The following is a 27210-nucleotide window of genomic DNA, read 5'->3' as shown; positions in this document are numbered from 1 at the left end:
CGAACTAAATTATAGTTTACAGATTTGAAATAATTATATCTATCAGCAAAATCAAATGTTAACGTTTATTTACAATTAAACAGATAAACTAAGATTTGCATTATATTGTTTACAACTGTTAACTATGGTAACTGTAGTGAACGATTCGTAGCTCATATTTGTAAAGGTTATACATAGATTAGAATTAACTTTGGAATGCATATTTTTTCGCAACTGGCCAGTGGGAAATGGCTGAGAATTAACATTTTCCCGAGCGAAAACGGCAATCTTCAATGCATCGGGCTCGATATGCTTAAAATGTTGAGCGTGGAGGGAAAGAGGTGAAAAATTCTGTATACAAACATAAGGAAATGAGTGTTGGTATGACAGTTCAATTCAGATATAAATTCAGAGAAACCTTTACCGGTTTATTACATAATCCCCTTCTTATCAATGCTTATATTACTTTGAAAAATAGTACGAGTCCATAGCGTTAAGAATCGTTGAATTGTAATGTGTTTGAATCCAAGATCGTCTATTATTGAAGGAATTTAAGATCCCTCTCTTCACAGACTCCCCGAGTAGTGACAGGAACCCGTCCCCTCCCCCAGAGTTCCAAGAGGATAAAGATCTGCTAGAGGCAGGGGTCATTCGCAACACAACCTTTAGTAAACACTGGCTCTTCTCAACGCTTATGAAATTAATTGAGGTAACGAGTAGAAAGAATAATCTTACCGTGACCAGAGACATAAATAACTATAATTATGTCTCTGCCGTGACCAGGCTACGCTTAGGTCACAGTAAGATTTCATCCCATATACTTGCAATATAGCAGCCGCGAAGCGGGTGTGCTTCACATCAATTTTAAGTCTGTTAATAAAAATAATCTGTTGGGGAATTTCAAAACACATTTTTATACACTAAAAACCTTTTTGAACATGCATGTTTAGTTATATCCACAAAATTATCCATTTAATGGGTTGTACCAATGATTTTTGTTAAAATACACGTTTGAATTTGCCTGAATTTTGTCAGAAATTGCACTCGGAATGTCTCAGATTTTATCATTAACATGGCGACCGTAAACAGTGAATTTTCAAACGTGATGTTAAAAGTGGCAGTGATTTCATTGCAAAAACATTGAATTTGGTAAAATGGGATTATAAAAGAGCAACATTGTAGGTGTTTGAGACTAATCATATGAAAATTTAGGCGAGATACAGCTCGATTTATTTTTTTAATTTGCTACGAAGAAAGTATATGGGACAAATTCTATCGTTAAACCTATCTATCTAATGTGCGAGGGGTACTACTAAACAGAGAATTCTAGAGAACTCTAGAGAACTCTGGCGATTTTTCAATATTTAAAGTATTTATAGCATATTTTTGCATTTTATATGATGTAAAAAGTTGTTTTTTAGTCAAAATAGATATTTAAAATGTTTGGTTTTAAGTAAATATAAAGGTTTTTCATTTATTTGTATCATTTGAATATTAATGGACTTGGACATGATTTGAGTTCAAAATTTTCAACTTGAATTCTTTTCATAAATAATTTTGAAATGGTTGATGAATTTACCATTTTGTTATAAGTATTCTGCTTTAAGTATTTGTAATTTGTTATTAGACCTTTGAGACTTTCAAAGTTTGGTCAATTCTAGGGACATTAGGGCAATGAAAAAATAATCTATTCAATACATATAGATGACATACAATTTATCGAAAAATGCGCTATCGACTTCTTGAAATACTTATAATTAAGTTCTCCAAAATGATATATTGCAATCAAAACTAATATGTTGATCGATATATTTTTTTAGCAATTTCATTAATATTTATGAATTAATTACCGACTAATTAAACTGATCAGGCGAAGTCTGTGCATTTGTACATAACACAATTATAATTGTCTAATTAATTAATTACGTGATTATATAAATAAAAACAAAAGCAACAAATGTTTTTTGTGTAATTTATTTTATTTCATCTCAGAATATTTATTAGAACTGTTATTTATGATTTTAACAAGGTACGTTTTCTCCAAGAGTTTTTTTTTCTATATAAAATAATATTTGTTAGTGGTGTACTCTCACACATGGAAAGTGTTTTATTTCTTTTTTTTATTATTTGGGGGGGGGGGCACAATAAACATGTAAAATGACGCTTGACAATTGGAAAAAAAAAAATTGAGGGAGAATTGTGTCTTAAAATTGGATTAAAAACAGTTGGAAAAAAAAGCAGAAAATATCCCTCATATGCACAGTTTTTTCCATTTTTACCCACTCTTTTTTATGATCTCTGCCAATAAAGTCTATGGAAAAATCATTTTTAAAGAATGGGAAAAAAGTTTAATAGCTGTTTTGGTTAGAGTTATGGCTGATGTTACTCATGTTAGTGATATGGCCCCTAGTTGGGCTCTTTTATGCCATATATATAATCAATCAATGTATTTTTCACTCTCCTGGTTTTATGAAAATGCCAGATTTGATGTCTAGAATCACATGCTTGTTATGTGGTTATTGCAAGTTGATTAGTTTTTAAACTGTATCACTAACAGAAAAATATACTCTCTTCACTCTGCATGAGCAGGAAGTAGAGAAAGAAAATGACAACAAGGAAAGTGAGGAAGGACAGAATGACTTCAGTGTAGATGTTGATGAGGAGTTACAGACAGAACTGTGTAAACTATGGGACATGTCCATGAACTCGGTGAGACAAAAGCTCGTTAAATATTAGTCTGTCAGACACTTTTATGTTCATACCCACTTAGTTTATGTATTTTCTCAATTTCTGAAGAAAATCAATTGTCAGTTATATATAGAAACTAACATTACTGATATTCTAAATGTATGCATTCCTTCTCATAGACAGCTAACTCTTTTATTCGAAACAACCTGCTTTAATATGTATGATTCTGAATAGGGTAAATGCATTCGTTTAACTCATTAAAAAACCCCATTCAAATGCATTGTTTAGCTAATCAAAAAAGAAATAGAGAGAAAAATTAGAAAGTTTAGGTTATTAGACACATGGCAATATATAGTAATACATTGGGAATGGCTGTCGATCAATATGAGACAGCTGAAGATGTGAATCAGTGTGTCCAATTTTAGGAAGTGGTGCAGTTCCTCAATGAGTTTAAAGCTGTGGAGATCTTTGTTGGTATAATTGGAAAATCCAAAGCTCCGCGAGTTACAGTGAGTGTGAAGTCATAAAGAGCTAGAACCACGAAGCATCAAAAAATGCCCTATCATTAAAAATTACCATATTTTGGTCAAATATAGGGTAGGATCATAGCTTTTCATAACTCTTTTTATTTTTTCGATATCTATCATACTTTTTTATATACGGAGTTTACAATATGGCATTGTTTTGATGAAAAATGTAGAACAGACGTCATTTTTGTTAAGTAACGTCATGAAATGATAAAACTACGTATGACTTGAATCTAATAAAATAAACAAAAAAACATAAATAAAATTATCATGTAGACATAATAATAAATTTATGAAAATAAATTTATTGATGAAAATAGCATGAAAAGCTTATTTACAATATAGTTTAAAACATATTACAGGGACCAGTGCTGAAGGTCAATATAACGGCGGTACATTTATATATGTCAGTGTCTTAAAAGTTCTTTTTTGTGCAATTTGAAACTGCATGAAGTAATGCTGATGATGCGCAATGTATAACTGAGGATTAATCATTGAATTCTACCAATGTAATCACAAATTATTAAATATAAATATATAAATATGTCAGAGATACGGTAATTTAATTTAATAGAGATATATGTAATCTCGAATTTTGATGCATTACTGTAACAGTCTGTGTACATTATTCTACATGATTATTTTACTTGTTTCAAGGCTTCGATATTTTCACCCAATCCTGGCGCTTCACAGCAGTTAGATGCTAGGGTTCAGTTCTTTGAAATGTTTAATTTTCCCAGTTTCCCGTGGGCTCACCGTGCGTTCATGTGCGCTCTCCGCTCCGCTCCGTTCCCGCTCATCGTGCACAAATCGCCCACCGTGCGTTCACAAAGATTTCGCCTTGCATGCGCTCACTGCGTTCGTTCAGTGTTCACTTATTATTTAGTCAGATAATATTATATTTAGGCTTATAACAATACAAACATGTAGTTTATTGTTATTATTTCCTGATTACCAACGAAACACAATGTAACAATACCGCTCGGGGCACTCCGAATAAATCGTTCATCTTGCGTTCACATAGAGTACATATATCGTTCAACGTTCACTTTGCGCTCTGCGTTCGCTCTCAGTTCACCGTTCATAAGCGCTATCCAAATTCGGCTCAGCGTGCACTCGCCGTTCGTTTAGAGCACAATCACTGTGCGCTCACCGTTCACGAACTGTTCAAGTGAAAAATAAAACCTTTTAGCGACTCTGTTTATGTAATGGATGTACTAATATGCCAAAAGCAGTTCTGTATGAAATAATATAAAACAGTTTCGAGGCCCGTTATAGGGCCGAGAACAGTGATATTTTTTCGTACAGAAGTGTTTGAGGCATATATAGCCTAGAATATCATTGTTGATTCTTGAGACAGCCTGATTTTAAAGAATAACAGTGTTGTAACCACTGATAATGATCTGATATCAAGAAGCTCTCTAATATATCGGACTGTCACAAGTAAAATTTTTGACTGCTGGAACAAAGGAATGACATTACAGCAGTGTTTTAATTTTTATTAATTAAATGAAAAAAGAATATCGATTTCTTTAAAAATATTCCCATGAGTTAATTATTCCTTATAAATGCCATAATGTCTATTCATTTCCATTTCATTTTTTCTAGTGATATGCATGTCCTTTGAGAATTGTTGCAAGTGATAAGCTATCCGTAAATGTCTTGAAAATTAAGATCATATTTCAGAGAGAGAGAGAGAGAGAGAGAGAGAGAGAGAGAGAGAGAGAGAGAGAGAGAGAGAATGTGGGTTTACTATTTCGGAGCGAAGATAGGTTAAAATGAACATTTTTATTTAAAACATCAAGCAGTGGCACATAAATAATGTTGTAAAATTGTCTTGAAAAGTCAAGTTCATTGCAAGCCTGTAGAATTTGTTATCATATCTATAGATTTGTAGTGAACTCGGCCGTAAATCGATTTTTTCAGAGGGTAGGGAAGGGGGGGGTGTTGAATGGAAACAAATACTGTTTTAAATCTCTCTGTACTCATCGTTGTTTTGTTTTTTTAAAGAAAGGGCCCGGCAATCTGATTTTTTTCTATATTCCATACAAGAAAAACTTTATTTAGATTTAATACGCATAAAATAATCAAAGATGATTTCAATCGAGAATTTTATAGGCAAAAGTAAGTCACCGATGTACACATATTTAGGGTGAATTTTTATTTTATTGGACACATTATCAACAAAGACATCGCAATTAGGATTAGACTTCTATATAAAGCACATGCTGATACTGTATTCTAAGCTGTGTATACCAAAAGCCGTCTTCATCGAAATGGACACAATCGATCTTTTAAGAAAGGAGTGTAACTGCATGTAACGGTTCACCGGAAATACATCGACCACGCGACAAATCAACACTGATCAACAGGTGGATGATAAAGAAAAGACGTATGCATTTGCAAAAAATTTTATGCAAGGGACGATTGGCTTAATATTCAATTACAGCTGTACTTAGGAATTAAATAATCAAGTTTTTTGACGGAATAAATTAAGTTTATCATATATGTACATGTTTTCATGTGATGTCGACTGTCTTTCTCCCGCGGTATTCAGGAACACGTACTTGTGTGAAAAAATCCCTTGCATCTTTCCTTTCGTTTAATGCATTTCACCGTTTGACAAAAAACCCACAACTAGCTACGTATACATGCTATCGCTTATTCTACATAAAGGTACAGGAATATATATTTACTTATGTACGTACAAAGTTAACTTTGCCAATTAATTTTTTTTCTGTTTATAGCAATGTTCATGTATCTCATATTCTACTGCATGAATATGAATAATACCGTGGTACATAGAAATAATGCTTTTTAAAAATGCATACTTTACTGGTCAATTCTATTGGCAAAATACTGAAAGAACTCAAGATTCCATGTACAGATTCAACTGACGTCGCAAACGTCAAACTATGACGTCATTGATGATGCACGATGTAAGCATGAATACACAGTATAAAATTACTTGATAAAACATGTTAAAGTTCAGATTATATGCATTTCTTCCTCAAATATTTAATAAAATGATGATTTTGTAAATAATCACAAATAATTCTTTATCATCATTAATTTAATTCTGCTATTTCAATACAAAGGAAGCAAATAATTACCCTAAAATAGAGTGGTCAGTGTTATTTTCTGTTATTAAAATTTTCAAAATTTGTAAAATACACATTGGCCACACTTGAGTACCTCTACGAAATTTTGCAGGCGGAAGCATTTATGCAATATCTCTCAGTTTTAAAAGTTTCAAAGAGGTACTCAAGTGTGGCCACATTCAAATTTGGGAAATACCGCAGTAAAATCTACAATTTTCAGCTATTTTTAACGATCATAGTATGTTTGATGATGCGCATGTGCTAAACGGTGGGGCCGAAGTGAAAAAAATTCATATGCATAGAAGCAGAATATTATGCCCTACATTATAAGTAATTACAATTTGTATTGTTTCAAACTTGAGTTTTGTGAAAATTTTAAGGCACATTTTGATGCTTCGTGGCTCTAGCTCTTTATCTGTAAGATTAAGCATTTCACTAGAGTTTCCTTTTGCAAAAAAATTAGAATGTTCAAGAAGGTATTAACATGAAAAATGGAAACACAACAGCACTCTGAAACCAATTTAAATTGAAAAGAAGAATAAATTTCATATCTTTAAAAATGTTTCAGGAAATCTGCATAGGAATTCTCGGAAATATGGCATGTGACAGTGAAGTTTGTGTGACAATGTCAGAAAATGAGAAAGTCCGGTAGGGGTGAAAGCTTTTTATATGTGATGGTGAATTTTTCCCCGTTTTGTAGTGTTTTTTCTATAAAATTAAAAAAGATTTTTTATGAAATTTTCATTCTTTTTGAACAGAAAAATGGTGTTGCTGTTACTAGATAATTCGGACCCCCAAACATTGAATGAAACCACAAGGTAATAATGTCACTTTGTATATACAGGCGACACTCGAAGGCTCGAGCTTCGATCTTTCGAAGTTTTGGATCTCTCGAAGTGAAATCACAGTCCCATTTTTTTCTCTATACATGTATAACTAAGCAAATTTACTCTTGATCTCTTAAAGTTCTTGATCTCTAGAAGTAAACCTGGGTCCCATTATACATACTGGTATTTCATTGTTTTTCAATCTTGTTAACTCGAAGTGGTTGCAGTGTACACATGCAACTGATCAAGCATGTAATTATATCTCTGCGTGGACCTTACCTGAACGGTCGAGTGAACGCCTGAGGGCTAGCATGGTTCCTTCAAAGGGTAGATAGGTAATTTGTAATTGATCTATTAATTTCAACAACTTGTGAAAATTATGGTATATTAACCGCTCTTTACTTAAAATATTCTATAAATAATTAAGAAAACATAATATACTTAAAAGTTTTTTAGCGTGTAAAATAATCCACTTAATAACCACACGATTAAGTTCTGTATTGTTTAAATTAATGTAGTATGAAATACGAATGAAATCATGTTAGACTATTCTTCCTTGTTATAAATATAAACTTCCAGCTACTTTAATTTTAGAACCAAAATGACCAGAACCAAAATTTTTGGATTTTTTTCAACTTTTAATCTCTCGAACTCTTGATCTCTCAAAGTTTAATCATGGCCCCCTGAAGTTCGAGTTATTGAGATTCACCTGTATATTTATCACAAATAAAGATTTCAGTATTTCATGGTGAAATCTTTCATTATTTCAGTTTGAATTCTTACTGATGAATAGAATCGTTCATTATTACTAGTGTGGGAAAGTGAAATGCCACCAAAGGGACAAGATTTATGGTCAAGAACGAGGCTCTGCTGAGTCCTAGACCATGAATCTTGGCCCCTTGGTGGAATTTCACTATCCCACACAAGTATGTAATGAATGATTATTTTTCTCGCATTATTCTATATAAAAACAATGTTTGACAACTTTCTCGTTTGATGTTTAAAAGTGTACTTTGTTGTATCCCGCCGCGCGCTACAAATAGTGTAAGTGAAGAAGAGAGCATACGACAATACATGTATTTTCAATGAAAACATGATTAAATTGTAGTCAACTAAGCAAAATAATGACTTAAAGATTAGCTAATTCCATCATTTATCATTTTCTTGCAGTATACAATGTTTGTTTACATTTAACAGCGGCATAGTTCGTAAGACAGAAAAATCTCACACTGCTGTCTCACACATACCGATGTCACACGGGTGATAATGCGAGAAGAAGATATCTTTGTGATTCTAATTATGTTATGATGGATATTTAAGGTATATACATGTTTATACATTCATATATTCGACAACATAATTTATTTATTTTTTCTACATAGTTTGCCCAGTTCAGAAATTAAAAATTAATTTATAACTTTTATGGGGTGACTCTTACAGTCTGGCGTGTGATCCAATAAAGCCCAAAGGACTTTTTGATTGATTTGATCACATACCAACCTAATTGATCACCCCTATAAAAGAAAGAATCCTTATTACAAGTAAAAGTAGCTTAAATTCAGATACGGAGAGTGATCTTGATTATATGGATGCTTAGGCAGGTTTAAGACTGAGAACAACTCAAATTGTGTTGGGTCTTTGAGCTGGTTATATAATGAAGTAAATGCTGCTCATGATACTTAGTCAGACTAAAAAAGGTAATATAACTTTTTATGTGTAAGTAGAGGTAGCTTCAGATACAGAGCTTGATCTTCATTATCTTGATGCTGGAGCAGGTGTAAGTTCTTCATTAATAAGTAGTTAAATGCAGTTTTGAAAGTTGGAAAAAAATTGCTGTACTGACCATCTTTCATGGTTCATGTAACTTTGGATTTGAAAAATAAGGCTAATATTCAGATACAGAGCCTGATCTCCATTATCAAGGATGCTAAGGAAACCTTGTCCTACCTCCCTAAAACTTGCTTTTTAAATTTTTAAAATGTGATTGTTAATAAGTAATATATCATATGATTCCTATGATATTGAATCATATGATATGATATTTTATCTTGTCAGCACTTAATTACTACAGCTACCTCTCTTAGATTATAAAAAGTAGCAGTGTATTGTGGGTCAGTAAGTACATGTAGTGGCTGGTGATTTTAGTAGTGATAATTATCACAAACCCCCACCCCCACCCCACTTCTCCCTCAGGTGATAAGTTGTGGCAGGTTTTGGTGCCATTTTTTGGGTTGTGACTAACAAAATGTGGGCGAGTTGGCTGGTATGGCACTGTGTGATGGCAGCTGATGCTTACTACTGACTTTGCCCTGCAGGTTTCTGTACACAAGTCTCTCCAATCCAGCTGCCAGAGAAGAGTGGATACGAGCCATCAATGAGGCAGAAAATATCCAGGAGCACATCAACTTTATTTTCCAGAGTTCCACAAACTGTAAGGATGTTAAAAAACTTGTTAATGATTTATGTATACTTAACAATTTAACACACCGGTAAGAATATCTACAGAAAAATTTGAAAGTCTTTTTATACAGGATGTATTCTACTACATTGTCCAGATATTTTGTACAGTGTATATGACTCCTTAAAGCTGATTTTATTTTGGCTATTGTTGCTCAGGTGAGCGATGTGACCCACGAACCTGTTGTTTATTCTGCTGGGCCATTTTCTCAGCTGATTTTTCAACAATAATGGTAACCAACATTTTTCAAATACGTTAGCATCTGGTTATTGGGCAGGCCTCAATATTATTACAGTGTATAATGATATTAACTTCAGTTTTGTAATTTATTATGATTCTTACATGATTCAGTGGTGCATTGTCATCTTGTAAAATAAAGTCACTTTGCGGGAAATGTCGGGCAACAACTGGTCACAGTTCATTATCAATGATTACTGTGTACTTTTCTGCATACCGAGAGTACCTGGCAGATATACCCCTTATCATTAGACTGACCCTTGCTTGTAGAACAGGGCCAACACGTTACGGCATCCACTCTTTCCCAGTTCTCTGCCCCATAAAAACACAATTATTTTTCCAATTATTACTTTACATTTAATCTCAGATTTGTATTTGGTAATTTTTTTCCAAAGCTCATAATGATTGATTTGGCGTACCAGTAGTAACATACATGTATTTCTCTTGGTATATGTGTCTTGATCTTGTTTTCATTTGTTATGTACATGTACATATGATTTGTGCATCCTTCTACTTGTTTCATTAGGTGTATATTACACCTAACATGATCATTGTGTAATTCAGTCACGTTAAGTGTTCTGCTTTATTTGTGTACCTCACTGGATTGAGATGTGTATGAAATTTTAAAACCTTATGTATCACACCTGGTTTTTAGCTCACCTGAGCTGAAAGCTCAAGTGAGCTATTCTGATCACATTTTGTCCGTCGTCCGTCTGTCCGTCTGTCTGTCCGTCCGTCCGTCCGTCTGTAAACTTTTTACATTTTGAACTTCTTCTCTAAAACCGCTTATCCAATTTCAACCAAATTTGGCACAAAGCATCCTTATGGGAGGGCGAATATAAATTGCAGAAATAAAAGTCCGATCTGTATTCAAAGCGGAGAAAACCATGAAACTGTAGAAAAAGGGGGGTGCATTTTTAAAAATCTTCTTCTCAAGAACTACCGAGGCAAATTCAACGTAGTTCAGCATAAATTATCCTTATGGGAAGGAAAATATAAATTGCAAAAATTAAGTGCTAATTCTGTTTCAAGTCTGAGTTATTCCGAAAATAATAATAAAGGAAAGGCGTGTTTCAGCTTCGCGTTCGGCATCCGGTAAAATGGGTTGGCAAGACTTGGTCTGGGCAAAACAAAAGATTGGCAGTTATTAATCTGCCAATCTCATTAAAATTTCAGGATATTTGATGGACCAGTATATTTGTATTCTCTGTAAATATTGTGCAAAATAATGCGTATTTGGAATTGACGATTGTCGATCTGCCCCGGCTTTTATTTTGCCACGGCCCGTGTTTGCATACTCATTTTACCAAGACTCGTATTCCATACTTCGAAAACGAGGTTCTTTGTTTAAAGCAGCCATGACATTATACGAAAAAGGGTCGATCTGACTGATGAATTTGCTTGTTGTGCAACAGTTTGCGTATGAAGGGAAATTTTTGAAACATGCAAAATATATTGATGCCGATTTTGTGAAGTAAATTGAGGCTAAATATTTCAATGCGTTGACAGTTTTCACACATGACGTTGGTGTTAGCTTGTTCTGATTTTCGTTTCGTTTTCATTATTTATGCTTTGTAACCTGGGAACTATCGTCTGTGTTCCGTGATTTTTACGTATCAAATCAAACAGAGACTTCGGTAAATCAAACAGTTAACTGTTTACCTGCGCAAATTAAGAAAAATCTGATGTATAAAAAAAGTACTGAAATACAATTTATTCTATCGGTAATTCGGCAGTATCTTTTGCGTAATGGTAGATTTATGCAATAGGTTTTGTTGAGATGCTCGGCATTTTCTCGAGTTTATTCAGTTTAAATAGAGTTTGATATCGCTGACGGAAATATGTAGGTATATACATGTATACATGTATATATAATTCATTTCGAAAAAAGAAATTGTGTTCCTTATTTGTTAAAGTGCATGTTTCTTGTGTTTAATTGTTTACAATTTCTATTTACTAACCATATTTGAGTGTTAAGCTTCGAATTATAAGCAAGATACAGAGATTTGCTCACAATTCTATGTTTGTACACAGATCTTAAAAACTAAAGATTAAAAAAGTAAAAAGTTTGTCAATATTTATTAAGAACATTTTCATACTCTGTTCTTCCAGAAACCAACTTTAACAACTAATTGTATTGTAAACTTAACCTTTTTTCGTCATTATTACTCCTACTGTACATGTGATCCTGGACTGTGTTTATGTACATTTGTATAAACTGATTTTGAACCTCAAATACCAGTAAACCGGTCTTGAGTGAATAAAAAAAATTGAAAATCTTAGACAATTCTTTTTTTCCATTTTGAATGCTGAATAGGAAATACCAAGTTAAAAATCTTAAGCTGAATGTAAATAACTCATGTGAACAAAATATGACTCAAACTTAGGCGAACTGTGAGCTCTGTATCTTGCTTATAATTCTACGATTGACGCTGAAATTTTGGTTGAACATTAGAAATTCTATATGAATTAGAGTATGTTAAATACTTGTAAAAACAAAATAAAAGAAGATATTCTGTATATACCTACTCTCTGGAGCCCCCTCTTTATACAATAAATAATGTGAAATTTACATCAATTTTGATAGTTTTTCAAACACGAGTAAATAAAAAACGACATCTTTAAAACAGTTTCCATAGTTCTGACACATTTCTGTTGCGGGGATACGTAATCATCGCTATTCCTAAGAAAATATCACAGCGGAAAATTATCCTGGTTTGTACGCGAGGTAAATAACAGTCATTTAATTATAATGGAGAAGACAAATTAAATTTTTGAATGTTTTAAATTTGAGGAATTGAGCACATTGAAGTACAATTTTCTTTTTCACATCTATACATGTAGTATTTTTTAAATAAAATACAATAACTATTATATTTTTTTAAAAAATACAATAACTAGTAATTAGTTGATGAAAAAAATGTACCTATATGCTCTCATATATTTTGATCGCTTTACAAGGGGGGGGGGGCAGAACGAATATATATAGGGAATTGGAAGTTAACAACTTAACAGTGTACACCTACCAAATGTTTAGTTTTATATCTTGCGTAGGATTTTCTTATTCTGGTAAAAAATAGTATCTCATGAAGGTGCAATGTCAAAGATTACGTGTATGCTAAATTAAGTGTAAAATTCGAATACTTGACAATATTTATTTTTTGTTATTCTACCGAGGGACCATATGGCACAATATCTTTTGAACGCCCATTGTTGCTCAGGTGAGCGATGTGGCCCCATGGGCCTCTTGTTTAGTGTATTTTACTTGATTTGGTGTGTATTACCCTTGAATTCTTTTATTAATAGGTGTGTTTTAGAGCTGATAAAGTACACTCAATGAGTCTGTTAATTTGATTCGTTGTTTATTGCAGACACTTTGTGAGTGTTTTTCTATTTTCTATGTTTTCCTATTTCACTGGGCATTTTGTACAATGCATGTGTATATCACATTTGTTGTGTTTTACTCCTGATTTTCGTTTTCATTACATTGTAGCTGATTTGTTACGCAACACTGCTGAGTTCTTGGATGTGCTGCTTGATGTAGATGAGGAACTCTGTCAGAAATGGGCCACGCCCCTTCTGATCCAGTCCATGCTAGAGGCCTTTAAGCAAATTGGGTAGGAATTGAGTACCCGTATTTACTATGCATGTCATGCATTTATTTACTCTTTATTTCCTTATTTTACATGCATTTTCTTTTTAATTGTAATGCATTACATTGCATTTTTACTTGGTGTCACTTTTCTCTTGACTTAAAACATGTGCATACATGTACATTTGATGAGTGTATTGTTTTGCAATATACATTGTCATGCAGTCTTTTATGCCAGTATTAAGGGTGTTGTTTACTCAGGGTTTGAGTTCTCGAATTCGGATTGTTATAAAGTTAAATGTCATGAGTAAAATTTGTTCTAAACACAAAAAGTATCTGTGAAATGAATTATTATTGACATAACATTCGATATTTCTACTATATTATGGAATTATGCCAAAACAAAAATAGACTTTTAGCCAAACAGAGGAAATTCGGACTAAATTTTACAGATTTTGTTTTCTGCTAAAACATTTTTGGAAGTACTCTAATATTAAAAGTTAAGATTTTATATTTTAGTCTATATACTTTTGCATATTTTCTGGTATTTTTTCTTCATTTATTTATTATAATAACCGTATGGCATGAATTTAAAAAATATTGAAATATGCTTAAAAACGAGAAAAGACACAATATCTCAAAATTTTGATCATTGACATCATATAAATTATATGCCAACAGAATAAGATCAATATAAGTAGTTTAATACTATAAATGTTTTTGTATTATCATCATTCAATTTTTTGTAAAATTGGATCAAAAATGGGTAGGAATTTGAAAAGTGATAGAGGAAATTCGGACTGGAATATTTTTAAAAATTGTGAAGGAAAACTTAATGCTTTGTATATATTTAGTGCCACTGCCATTCATAAATTGTATTTCATTTTCAAAAGTGTTGAGCAATAATTATTATTTTTACAATAAAGAAAATCTCAATCATAGTGTAAAATTTTAAGTGATTTTCCTTTAATTTTCCAAAAATATACAATGGCCATTAACTCAAAAAGTAGGTCATTGACCTACTTTTTTGAAAATAAAAAATAACACTACAATAAAAGGTCTATAACACACAATAGTTGGTTTTTTATTATCATCAGTGGAATTTTTTTTCATTCTGAGTAAACGTCATCCTTAAGGTAATTCTCTGTGTTGCTATAATTATAATTTTTTTTATAGATGTAAACACAGCACGGCCCTAGAAACTTACCTCCATATCTTCCAACTAATGTCAACCACAGAAACGGGAGTGGAATCTTTGGGTAAAACATGTGGCTAGATAATAAATTGAAAGGCTGTTGATTATTTAGTTGTCTACTTTCACTAATATTAACTCATTCCTCTCTGTTGATTATTTAGTTGTCTACTTTTACTAGTCCTTACTCATTCCTTCTGTTGATTGTTTAGTTGTCTACTTTCACTAGTCCTTACTCATTCCTCTCTGTTGATTATTTAGTTGTCTACTTTCACTAGTCCTTACTCATTCCTCCCTGTTGATTATTTAGTTGTCTACTTTCACTAGTCCTTACTCATTCCTCCCTGTTGATTATTTAGTTGTCTACTTTCACTAATCCTTATTCATTCCTCCCTGTTGATTATTTAGTTGTCTACTTTCACTAATCCTTATTCATTCCTCCCTGATGATTATTTAGTTGTCTACTTTCACTAATCCTTATTCATTCCTCCCTGTTGATTGTTTAGTTGTCTACTTTCACTAATCTGTACTCACCCCTCCCTGTTGATTGTTTAGTTGTCTACATTCACTAGTCCTTATTCATTCCTCCCTGTTGATTATTTAGTTGTCTACTTTCACTAATCCTTATTCATTCCTCCCTGTTGATTATTTAGTTGTCTACTTTCACTAATCCTTACTCATTCCTCCCTGTTGATTATTTAGTTGTCTACTTTCACCAATCTTTAACCACTCCTCCCTCCGACCCTCTCATATACAGACGGTATAATCATTTTTATTAATTTGAATGATATCTCTGTAGTTGAGTGTGCAGACAGCCTGTGCCCCCCTCTGATGAAGTACCTTGGAATCCTGTGTGAGGACGAAATTGTGGGTCTGGAGGGGCGAGAGGCTGCCCTCGCCTCGGCCCTTTCTGTCCTCAATGTCATCTTCACCTCCCATGACGACACAGCCGCAATGCTCCTCAAAGGTGAACTCTGCGTTCAGTCAAAGATCTAGCTGGAATATTAGAAATTGATTTATGTTAATAATTAATCCTTACCTGAACAAAATTAATAATGCATTCTTTTGTCTGTTTGATAATGATTACATGGAACAATGACTTTTGAGCACACTGTTGAAATTTGGCCCCCTGTCTGATTTTACAGTATAGTATGGTATGAAATCAATTTCGTTTTTTTTTTATTTTCATACGTGTAGATGAAAGGCTATTGAGGATTTTTTTGAAGATCCTTGAGCCACTCATGCCGTACATTCAAAAAATCAATGATGAGAGTGAAACAAAACCTGACACAGCGACTTCTGCTGGAGAGTGTGCAAAAGGAGATAATATTGAGAGGAACCAGGAACCAACAAAATCCACGAAGGTTGAAACCAAAGAGCAAGATTTGGATGGGGAGACAGATGAATCAGATGAGGATGAAATGTCTGAAAAAAGTAAACAACTTATGATGATGCTATACCAAGTTCTCCAAGGATTTACTTTTGATTTCTTGTTTTCAATTCATGTGGTAAGTATGGCAGTATTAAATTACTATAGATACCACATCATGCATTTTTTTCACCTTTAAAATTGAAGTTATAAAAGGAGGTTTGAAAATAAGATAGGTGTATAACATTGTTAAAATCATGTGAAAAAAAAGTACAAAATATCACAGTGATGTCATAATTAAAGAAACATAACAGCACATATAATTATAAAAACGACTTGAAAAATTTCCTGATCGGATTTGGTATTTTTGTACTACTTATAAATGTATAAACTTTCAGAAAATTACAAATTTCTCCATGAAATCAATCTAATTATTTCATTAGAATTAATAATTATTTATAAACCATAAATATATACATGTACATGACAACGTGTTGTTGGGTTCCGCCTTCAATACTATTACGCATGCATATTTACTATAAACAAAACACATGGTGGGCTGCCAAAGGTTCTCCTGAACAGGTTTGTTGATAGAAATGTGTCCTTTCTACTTCTCTCAGATTATAACTGTAATTGTTCAGAGTTTTTAAAATAATCAGAATTATTATTTGTAAGCATGTATTTTGAGTTTTTATCAAAGGAGTTGCTACAACCTAAATTCATTTTGCAAGTGAGGCCCCTTAAGGGTTTATTTGATGTATTTATGTCTGTTCATTTGAAAATGAACTGAGATGGGTAAACCATTTGTAAATTATTGAGAAAGTGATGTGTTCCATCTATAGAGTCCCTTTTTCCTCGTATTCCATGATGACCATAGTCTGGCAAAGATCTTGTAGTTTTCAGCATGTGTCAATTAATGTCAATCAAAATCCACGTAGTACAAATAAATGTTACAGATTAATCCAGCTTGTATGACCTTTAAATTTCCGGAGGCTCATAATTACATAAGTTAGGTATGTGAAAGGGATTTTTATGCACTTCAACTGTCACAATCAACATTATTTCTTATTTCCTAACGATACAATGGGTAAATATGAAGTTAAACACACATGTTTTTTCAGCTGTACTGTCTCTTTAAAAATATGATGTCATAAAGATCATTTTTATTTGATGAATTAATGTTTAATAGGCAAAAATTCGGTGTTTGCTGGATTTTTAAAGAGACCAAAGGGCTTTTAAAATTTTAAAATGTAAAAGCAGTTCTTCTGAAAACATTAGTAAATTTTGACATTTCTCTGTTTTTAAAAAGGGGCCTTAAGTTCTGTATATGAAACTAGTTTTCAAATTGTGTTATAATCATCGAGGGTTTGGTCAATGGGGAAAAACTAGTATTACAGTTGCTGTATATATACTGTACTAGATAAACTATACAGTTACTGTATATATACTGCACTAGATGAACTATACAGTTACTGTATATATACTGCACTAGATGAACTATACAGTATATTTAATATTTGTTCTAATTCCATATTTTGCATATTGTATTATTTAGAATTTTCAGTGTTCTTCTCTTTTTTTAAATCATAAAAATTCTTTATTTTGTTTGAGGAGGAGGTTAAACAAAAAAATTAAGGGGATAAAGTACAGGTTAAATTAAGAAAAGATCTGTGGCTGAAAGATAGGCTGAAATTTGGACCTAAATTGGCTGAAATGAATTACTGATAAGGGCATACCATTTGTATCATGCTAATGATGATTTTGTTGCAGGCAATGACTGAAGAAGACGAGGAAGAGAAAGAGAAGACATCAACAGAATGCAGCAATCAACACAAAAATCTCTTCACTTACATGAATGAATCAGTTAGCAGGGTACGCTTAAATCACTTCATAGCCACGCTTAAGGATGCAGCCAATGATACGTTTAACCCTGTTGATACCATAAAGACTGCAGCAACTAAATTTCAGCTTGATAGATTGGAGAGGATTATTAAGTCTGTGGAGGAAGGACGCTATGTACACAGAGAAAATTCTAACGACAATGGAACTTAAGTTTGTGATGAGGAATCATTCATGTACATTTTCTCATTAAGAATTCATCCAATTGATCAAATAATGTGTGTCAAATATCAGTAAAAGCAGCTGTAACATATAATGTAGTTAATATAAAATTGTATGAATTCTTGCGTATGGATTTAGTTCAGCGATACCTGGATGTTTAGAGCCGAGATTAAATGTCAATTATACACTACTGTTAAAATTAGGAAGTTCATTCTATTTGTTAGTCACAAATGGCCAATAATTTAGCTGTCAATATCCTTTTAATGCTATGTAGTTCACCGAGACGAAGTCAGGGGGAGCCGACGCTACAATCCCATCGTTGGTGTCGGCATCCAGGTTAAAGTTTTTGTTGCATGTCCTGTATCTAAGCTATTACTTGTCCTTTCTTCACCAAACTTGCATGGATAATGCATATGGACCTACTAATGGACTTGAAAGACTTGGATGCTGAATCTGGGCCATGAATTTCAGATGCTGGAGGAGGTTAAGGTTTTGTAGTAGGTTAAAATTTTGATAGCTACATCTATGACCAAACTTGCATGAATGGTGTGTCACATGATCCTTAAGCACTTGACAGGCTTTGATGCTAGATCTGTACCATTGATTTTGGATGCAGGAAGAAGTTAACATAACAGGTCACATGTTTATTGATTAAATAATAGTACATGTGTACTTTCTTATTCAAACTTGCATGGTTAATTTAACTATGTAAATGAATCGCAGATCTAGAGGTAGCTTCAGATGCAAATTAGTGACCTTGATTTTCTAGACGCTTAGGCAGGTTTAAGATTTTGGAACAACTCAAATTGTGTTGGAGTCTTAGAGCTGGTTACGAAATGAAGTAAACTCTATTCATACCCTGTCAGAACTTAAACAGTTAATATAACTATGGATGTGTAAATGGAGGTAGCTTCAGAGACAGACTTTTCAGGCAGCTTTTCTCTATATTTCATCTGTCATGAATTATTCATGGGGAATAACAAAATGATAAAAAGATTCTTTTTTCTTTTATTTGCAAGTGAGTTACAAAAAAAATTAAATTCATAATCATCATATATCTGTATATAAACCAGTTCAGGCCACACAATTATAATACAGACTGAGAAACATAATCATTAAAAATTAAGCATTAATTATGCTCATCAGAGAACATTGGACTGGAACTGTTTTGGAAACAGTTGTATGTTTATGGCATATTATGCTATACTGACTATATAATGAAAAAAAAAATGGCAACATATTGGTGACAAGTATAAAAAGACTGAAAACTGGAGTGAAAATGAATGACAACTAATTATTAACTATAATTTTGTAAACACATTAAAATGAAGTTGATACATAAATAAATAACACAATATTTTTATTATTATTTATTTTTCCCTCTATTTCTTAATAAAACTTACAGTTAATTCATAGCTAGAAACAGCCAGACTGAAATCTACATGCCCCATTTATCGATTGGTCAAAATCTACAGCGGCTGAAACTGACGATAAAGTGACAGGACTAAAATTGACACGCCCTATTTATTGAATGGTCAAAACCTACAGCAACATAAGAAATATCACGGACTGCACAAAACAATCATGATGATGTCAGACTCAAAGATTTGGCTGTTTCTTTTAGCTGACGTACTTAATATGTACATTAACAGTAATTTAGAGAATCTTACTTATTTTCGTAATCAATTTATTAATTAGTTAAAAGAAAGACGTTAATATAAACAGTAATATGCTTTCTTTGGTGACTTATGCGGGTTATGGAGGTCGCGATTACTGCAGAAAAAATTTAAATAGGCAGCTAACGCAGGTTATGTACTTTTTCTGCAATGTTGCTACCTTCATATCCCGAATGACTCATAATAAATCTCTGATCTGAATCATGTCAACTTTTTCAAACCTCCGGAACACCTATCTAATGTGATCAGCTTTAGATACTGAAAGGAATATTTAGCAAAAATTCTCAATAGATATTGCTTAATATTTCATATCAAAAATACGGGCAAGTATAAAAATTTAACTTCTAGAAAAACCTGTACTGTCTATACAATATGCATTGTAACAACCTATTAAGTACATTAATAAAGATAGTTATGAAGGATGCAATTAAATCATTTGATCTGTTGCAATATATCTTTATATATTTACATAAAGATGTTTTATATACAGAAATGCAAGACTAAAAATGCCGAGTAGAATGTTCATCATTTGTTACCAGACAAATGTTTCTATTAAAAGTTATCCGTGTAATTAAACTTAAAACATTAAATAACGTGAAAATGATAACAGGGTTTTCAGCATGGAGGGAAACTTTACAGTAAATAAAATACAATGCATATACATGTATTACTGTATAGTAAATATCTAGGTACCTGTATTCAATGCATATTTCAATTCAAAGAAGACGCTGAAGTAAAATTCAATCTGATTGTCTAGATTGTTGAACATGCTCTCAAATATGTCCATATACAAAAATAATGACTAAAACTTGTGAAACGTACTACCAAAGTTTCATGGTTGGCTGAGAGAAAAATATATATGCTCATGCATGTGTAAAGTCAACTTTTTCAAATTATGAATGAGTACCCCCCCCCCCCCTCCTATTTTGAAATCAATTTTTGATTAAAATATCATTAAATTCAAAACATACTGTAAATACATAACTACCGGTACTAGTAATATAATTATAGATTTTTCCTTATGAGATATATAAAATTACTGGGTTGCTAGATGTATTCCCTCACAAAGCTGTGATGACCTAATCCCCTGTATTGCTGTGGAAATAATCCCTGGTTTGTAGCTACATATAATTACTGATAATTGAACCATAATTCCCTTGCCATGACACATATTATATTGTTATACTTTCATGTTAAATACTGAAATCTGATTGGTTAAGACGCAGTTAATAATATTTACTATTACCCTCAGCGTTAGCAACGCACTTGGCAACGGGTAACATTAAAAAATGTTACATGCGCGAAATTTATGCGCGTACGGTTCGCTGTAGAATTCACGTTATTCCTATATAAAAGCAGTAAAATTTTCTTAAAAATTTTAAAAAAGACATTCAGTATAACAAAATAAATAGTGCCTGTTTGGGAGGATAACAGTTGAAATTGACACCCCTCGAAAACCATTGTCAACCTCCGCTTCGCGTCGGTTGACAATGGTTTTCTTGGGGTGTCAATTTCAACTGTTACCCTCCCAAACAGGCACTATTTATATAATAATGAAATAACATAAGCACTAATTGAAATATCGCTCAGTTAACTTCTTCCTAAAATATTTTCAGTCCTAGGTAGGCATGACAAACGAAAAGAAATTAAAGTTGGCACATGAATATTTTGCGTATTGTGATATCTTTATGTGCATGTATAGTTACATGTATATGTAAATTAAGTTATGTAATTAATTATAATTTAAACACTATAAGCTTACAATAACATAGCACACTTTTTTTTCTTCAAAAATTGACTTCATTTATGAAGGTCAACAAGATAAGGTTGTTCAATACCATATCATGACTTAATTATAATAAAGTAATCCTTATCTTAATTTCCAAGACACAAAAATTTTACAGATACATTGAAAATGTACGTAAGAAGAAGACAGTTTAAGAACAGGGATCAATTTTTCATTCCATGTGTGTATATGTAAAGACTACATAAAGGTTTGTTAATCATCAGAACATCTGAACAGTACCGTACATTTGTGTAAACTACCGGTATATGTACATAATGACCCCCATCAATACATAGACTGTCCTTCCATATGAATCATGGTTTGACTTGAACAGACTTGTTAACCTTGATGTAAAAAAGACTGACTTAATCTACAACTTGTAAGTTAATGAGATCAGACACATCACAGCAAGTTTAACTTCATTAATCACAATATAGCAACTGAAATGATAAATAACAAGCACCTTAAAAGTTTCAAAAACAAAAGTTGCAAAATAACACAATTTTTTAATTTAATCAATGCAGACCACTTCTACTTTCAAATTGGCAATATGTACTGCAAAAGGTATTTTTCAAATACAATGTATTAGCAAAAGATACATATAATTCAACCTTTAAAAATATAAATAATATATTGCCATTTATACATAGTACCCTTTTGCAAAAATACAATCTAAGGCTTTTCAACTACATGCACTTATAATTGGGACTGTTGAAACAAAGAGTACAATGTAATATATAAACCCTGTTCATCAACACGAGTAACAGTGACTTTGTAGATATAAAAAAAATACTGCTTCACCGAGAGCTGTGGCGCTCACTAGAGTGACTGGACCATCCTAAACTGGTTCAGGGTCGCGTAATCTTTCCAGATTGGTTCTCTGGTCTTTGCATTACAAACCGACATTTAATTTTTTTAAGCCTCTGCTTGGCTGCTGTAAATGAGGACTGAAGACCAAGGGTTGATTCATAGAACATCGTGGCTTTATCCCACTGACCCTAAATCAGAAGACAAAAATTACCAATTTTGAACAAATTTAAAAAAAAAAAGAAGTATTTTTGATAACAGAATCTGATGTCTTATCCCTCAAAAAGAAATCAATTATTTTAATAATCAGCATAGTTTTCCCAGCCTGTGCAAGCAGAAATTTTGGACACAATTGGAATGAAAATCATTTCCAAAGCTGTCCAACAATGGGAATTTCAGATATGTATTTCATAGCTAAAAATTTAGCAAAAGTATTCTGCTTTCAATTAATTTTCATCCATTTATTTTGAATTTAAAAAAAAAAACATATTCCATGTAATTGTTTCAGAGACAAACTTGCCTTTGCTGCATAGAGATTGGCCATGGTGAAGTGGCTGACTACCAGCTTGACTGGGACATCCAGTGCCATGTTTGTGGCTACAATGGCATCATTCAAGTATCCAGACCTGTGCAGAATGTTGGCAACACTGATCAAGGCTGTGTCCTGTAATAATTAACAAAGGTGGACTTGGTCAATCATTTTTTGTAAAACTACATGTGATTGTTTAAATCTTTTAATATCGTACTCTGATGTTGCTTTGTTCAGATAATGGTGGAATTAGAAGGGAGCACTGCTGTCCAATTTTTTTCATGCTCAATGTCACAAAATTAATATTATACTTTGTCACAGTTCACCTGAACTCTAGGTTCAAGTGAGCTTTTCTGATCACCTGTTGTCTGTCCTTCTGTTAACTTTTCACATTTTTGACTTCTTCTCTAAAACCACTCGGCCAAATTTACATAGACTTAAAACAAAGCATCATTATGGGGAGGGAATTTTAAATTGTTAAAATAAAGTATTACAGGGGAGATAATACAGAAACAGTCAAAATAGTGTGCATGTCTTTAAAAATCTTCTTCTCAAGAACCACTGCACTACAAATGCAAATATTAACACAAAAGATTGTATTTATAGTGAACTCTTTAAATTGTAAAAATCATGACCCCCGAACTTAAACTGGGGCCCCAGGCTGGGTTCAAAGTGTAACATAGAAATACATTGGAAAACTGTTTAAAAATCTTCTCCCCAAGAACCACTGTACCAGAAATGCCAATATTTACACAAAAGATTGCATAATTCTGGATATTCTTATGTTTATCTTCAAATTCGTTTTCTAACAGGATAACTTTAAAGTCACATCACATGTTGAGCATTGCTCCTCAACAATTGTGTATATACAGGATATATACCTCATACATCAAACTCTGAACCCTTTGTGAGGCCCAAGAATTGTCCAGAGGCCAAAGTCTAAACAATTTTAAAGAATCAGCGATATGTAAAAAAGCCTGCATATAAGTAAAAGTATATATAATAACATTTCAGTTTTTGTGAATAATTAAAATGTTTTCCTTTGTAAAACTGGATCCCCAATGTATCCTCACCCTACTCTACAAGATCTTAATTTTAAAGAATTTGAATCAACACTATCTGAAGTCGCTTTCATTAAAGTTAAAGCCTTTTAGAAAAAGATATTTATTTTTATATATTCATGTCCCCCCCCCCCCCCATGGGACCCCATTCTATCCCCAAGGGGTCATGATTTGAACATACTGACAGTGCTTCCACACAAGTTTCAGCTTTCCTAACTTATCAGTTTCTGAGAAGAAGTTTTTTAAAGACGTTTCTCTATAAAATCTATTCCTATGTAAAAATTCAACCCCCGTCCCCATTGTGGCCCCAATCTACCCCAGAGAGGGTTATGATTTTCACAACTTTGAATCTACACTACCTGAGGATGCTTCCACACAAGTTCAAACATCCTGACTGTTTGGTTTCTGAGAAGAAGATTTTTAAGATTTAACTCTATATATTCCTATGTAAAAATTTGAACCCCATTGTAGCCCCACCCAATGTTCCGACCACAAAATTACAGAAATTGCTCTTGGGTTGTAAAATATCATGAAACATCAATAGTTTTGGGGGATATGGCAGCCACTGATTTGGCCATTTTTTGTGTGCGTATTATACATAGGTCCTATGTATAAGTTCCTTATACCTTTCCTTATATCTTGTTTTTTTTCGCCATTTTTGCCAACTTAAGGTGTGCGCATTATACACGAGTGCATATTATACACAATACTTTACGGTACACTTTCACTGTAAATCTTCTATTCAAATTTGGTAACAGTAAGTTTTAAATTAACACACTTACAAGAACCATCATCAGAATAAGCATTGTAAAGCAAAACTGAGAAGTGCATCAACTCTTTTGGTGTATTCCAAGCGTCAGATATATCATTTAAGTACCTCACAAGATATCTAGTTACCACAGCACTCATATCAACTATTTTCTTCAACAATCACGTCTATTTGCAGGGTTATGCCCAGTTGCATATTCCAGCAATTCAACTCACCTTAAAACCAGTTTCAACAAATCTTGCTGCACAGTGAATAACATCACAAGCCATCGCATGTATTTCCCTTTCGTTTTCAATTCAGCCCGTTCAGATTTAAACTCTCTATTTGTGTTTAATCCATTAATTCAGCCCTGCTCAGCTGAAGGCATATCCATTTTGTTGCTGTTGTTGTTTTGTATTCATACACGTCGCTTCATTTACATTATTTACATTTTTGATCAAAGACACTTCACATTTTATGATTTGAAAATGTTATATCAAATGATAAGGTAGTGCATTGATGAAGTTTTTCAGTCAAATTTTCCTTTGATAAGTCAATTAATAGAAAAATTATTAAATTCATTTCTTAAATGCTAATTTTCTTCTCAAGAACTACAATGCTACAGTTTTTGAGAGCAATATGCAAGGATCCTCAAATAGAATTGATTCTAAATTGTTTAATCTAACTATAAACCCCAGAACAATACTGGGGCCCCAAAAAAGAGTTCAAAGTTAAAAGTAGAAAGAGCATATGCTAAAAAAAATAGAATGTTACAAGGAACTGTTGTTCAGGTGAGCGAAGTGGCCCATGGGCCTCTTGTTCTTCATTTTCTGATTTTTTTCCCTATTTTGTTTATGAACACACTTATCAGCAAAAAAATTTGAAATCAACATAAAAAGTCCAAGATTTCCTTTCAGACATGCCCCTTATTTTCAACATAAGAAGGGAAATTGAGAATAATTAAAATAAATTTATTTACTGATAGGTATTCTTAATGGAAAATTTTGGCATATCTATTATCCCATTTGGATGGTCTCGGAACATCTTGCAAAATCCTCTGTTAACAATTCGGCACTTTCCTGTTTTTAACAATACAAACCCCATACAGATTTTTTTAGGTAGACTTACTTGCACATCTGGGGGTGCTGTAGTCAGTGCCAGCCGTAGACAGTCGATGGCACGGCTGGCATCCCCTTCTACCCTCCAATAGAGGGCAGCTGTGCTCGCCAGTACCCAGGATGTCATGTTCTGTGAAAAAGCAAACAACAAACTCAATTTGATAGATGTTTTAACTAATTTTTCTTTTATTTTTAAGTATGCTATGAAATGTCCCAAAAATATAAATTAACAAAATAAAACAATTTTTGTTTAATATGAGGAACAGCCAAAATTTTTAATTTCAAGTTTTGATTTTTCTGATTGTGTGTTTTTCATGACAGATAACTTCAAATGAAATTTTTAACAAGGGCAACACAAAGCGGAGCATCCCCTCGCGGCATGACTTGTTGTTGGGGGAAATTCATTATTTCGAAAAATACATGTAAGTTTTTCAGATCGAAATTAATCAGATCAAAATAAATATGTCACAAGTATTTCTAAAAACCACTTTGAATTCATAATATATATTTTATCCAAATCCCCAAGCTTTATGGTGTATATGGAGGGGGGGGGGGTTACATGTACGTGGTTGCATAGTTTTCGAATTTCTAGCAGAAACTCAACACATGTACACATATGCTTTAAAGTTAATTAATTTAGATTCATTTAGTGACATTCATTTTTATACATGTATAAGCATACATAAACAATCCGTACATGTTATGAATTGTAGCTGAAGATCTTGTGATCTGTATTCTGCCCAGAAGGACAATTCTAGTTGCTTGTGGTATGTCAACCCATAGTAGTAGATATGCAGCTATTATTAATATGAAACAATCTTCGCGTGATAAATGCGATATATGTTTAAGTCTATTCTGAATTTTGGACTAGTCCTTTGTAAGTAATACGGGAAAATTTGTCCGAAAGTCGACTGCTTGTTTCGATGTCAATCGGATGACTTTAATTTCTTGCCCGCTTCAACTTTTACCTATGGGCAATCTTCTAACCCTCTAATACTACAAAACGTTTGGGTTTTTGTTCCCTTTACTAGATTAAAATCCCAAAATATCAAGTTGTTGATTCGAACTGCATACAGTAGTGATTTAATAAAGTCGTACATAAAATTACCGGAAATGTCTATTGTCAAGTCGTACATTAATTCATGTTTTAACTTCGCTTTTTTACGATAATTTAAAACATATTGAATCAATTGACTTGGAAATCAGTAGGATTTGTCCTTATACCATGCAAAAGAAGTGTACACAGTTTGATGAATATTTATTAGAGGGTTTTCTTGGAATTTTGCTAAAGAGTTGACAATGGACACACACACATACATACATACATACATACATACATACATACATACATACATACACACACATGCACAGCAGCGATGCTATATCCCCCACGCAACAAGTTGCGCGAGGGGATAAAAATAGCATTTTTTACCATGAACTACTACTAGTAAAGA

General features: G+C 32.8%; 2 protein-coding genes across 2 annotated transcripts in view; one reads left to right on the top strand and one right to left on the bottom strand.

Annotated features, from left to right (window-relative positions):
- The first annotated feature begins 337 nt into the window (after positions 1 to 337).
- LOC128156730 (protein saal1-like) lies at positions 338 to 19938 on the top strand. Its single transcript, XM_052818999.1, has 12 exons — positions 338 to 360; positions 552 to 688; positions 2569 to 2688; positions 3093 to 3176; positions 6864 to 6943; positions 7054 to 7113; positions 9438 to 9553; positions 13311 to 13434; positions 14586 to 14668; positions 15401 to 15568; positions 15799 to 16109; positions 17741 to 19938. The coding sequence occupies exons 1-12, from the start codon at positions 351 to 353 to the stop codon at positions 18020 to 18022; spliced, it is 1575 nt and encodes a 524-aa protein (XP_052674959.1). The 5' UTR covers positions 338 to 350; the 3' UTR covers positions 18023 to 19938.
- Positions 19024 to 27210, bottom strand: part of LOC128156723 (tetratricopeptide repeat protein 17-like) — a 31915-nt gene continuing 23728 nt past the window's right edge. The window contains exons 24-26 of the mRNA XM_052818986.1: positions 25767 to 25886; positions 22821 to 22964; positions 19024 to 22491 (exon numbers count right to left, since the gene is read on the bottom strand). Coding sequence (XP_052674946.1) covers positions 22342 to 22491; positions 22821 to 22964; positions 25767 to 25886 — 414 coding nt within the window. The 3' untranslated portion in view covers positions 19024 to 22341. The remainder of the gene's footprint in view (positions 22492 to 22820; positions 22965 to 25766; positions 25887 to 27210) is intronic.

The sequence above is a fragment of the Crassostrea angulata genome, chromosome 1 (assembly GCF_025612915.1).
Source record: "Crassostrea angulata isolate pt1a10 chromosome 1, ASM2561291v2, whole genome shotgun sequence".
Lineage (NCBI taxonomy): Eukaryota > Metazoa > Mollusca > Bivalvia > Ostreida > Ostreidae > Magallana > Magallana angulata.
The sequence above is the reverse complement of the archived record's forward strand: the minus strand, read 5'-3'. Positions and strand labels throughout refer to the sequence as shown.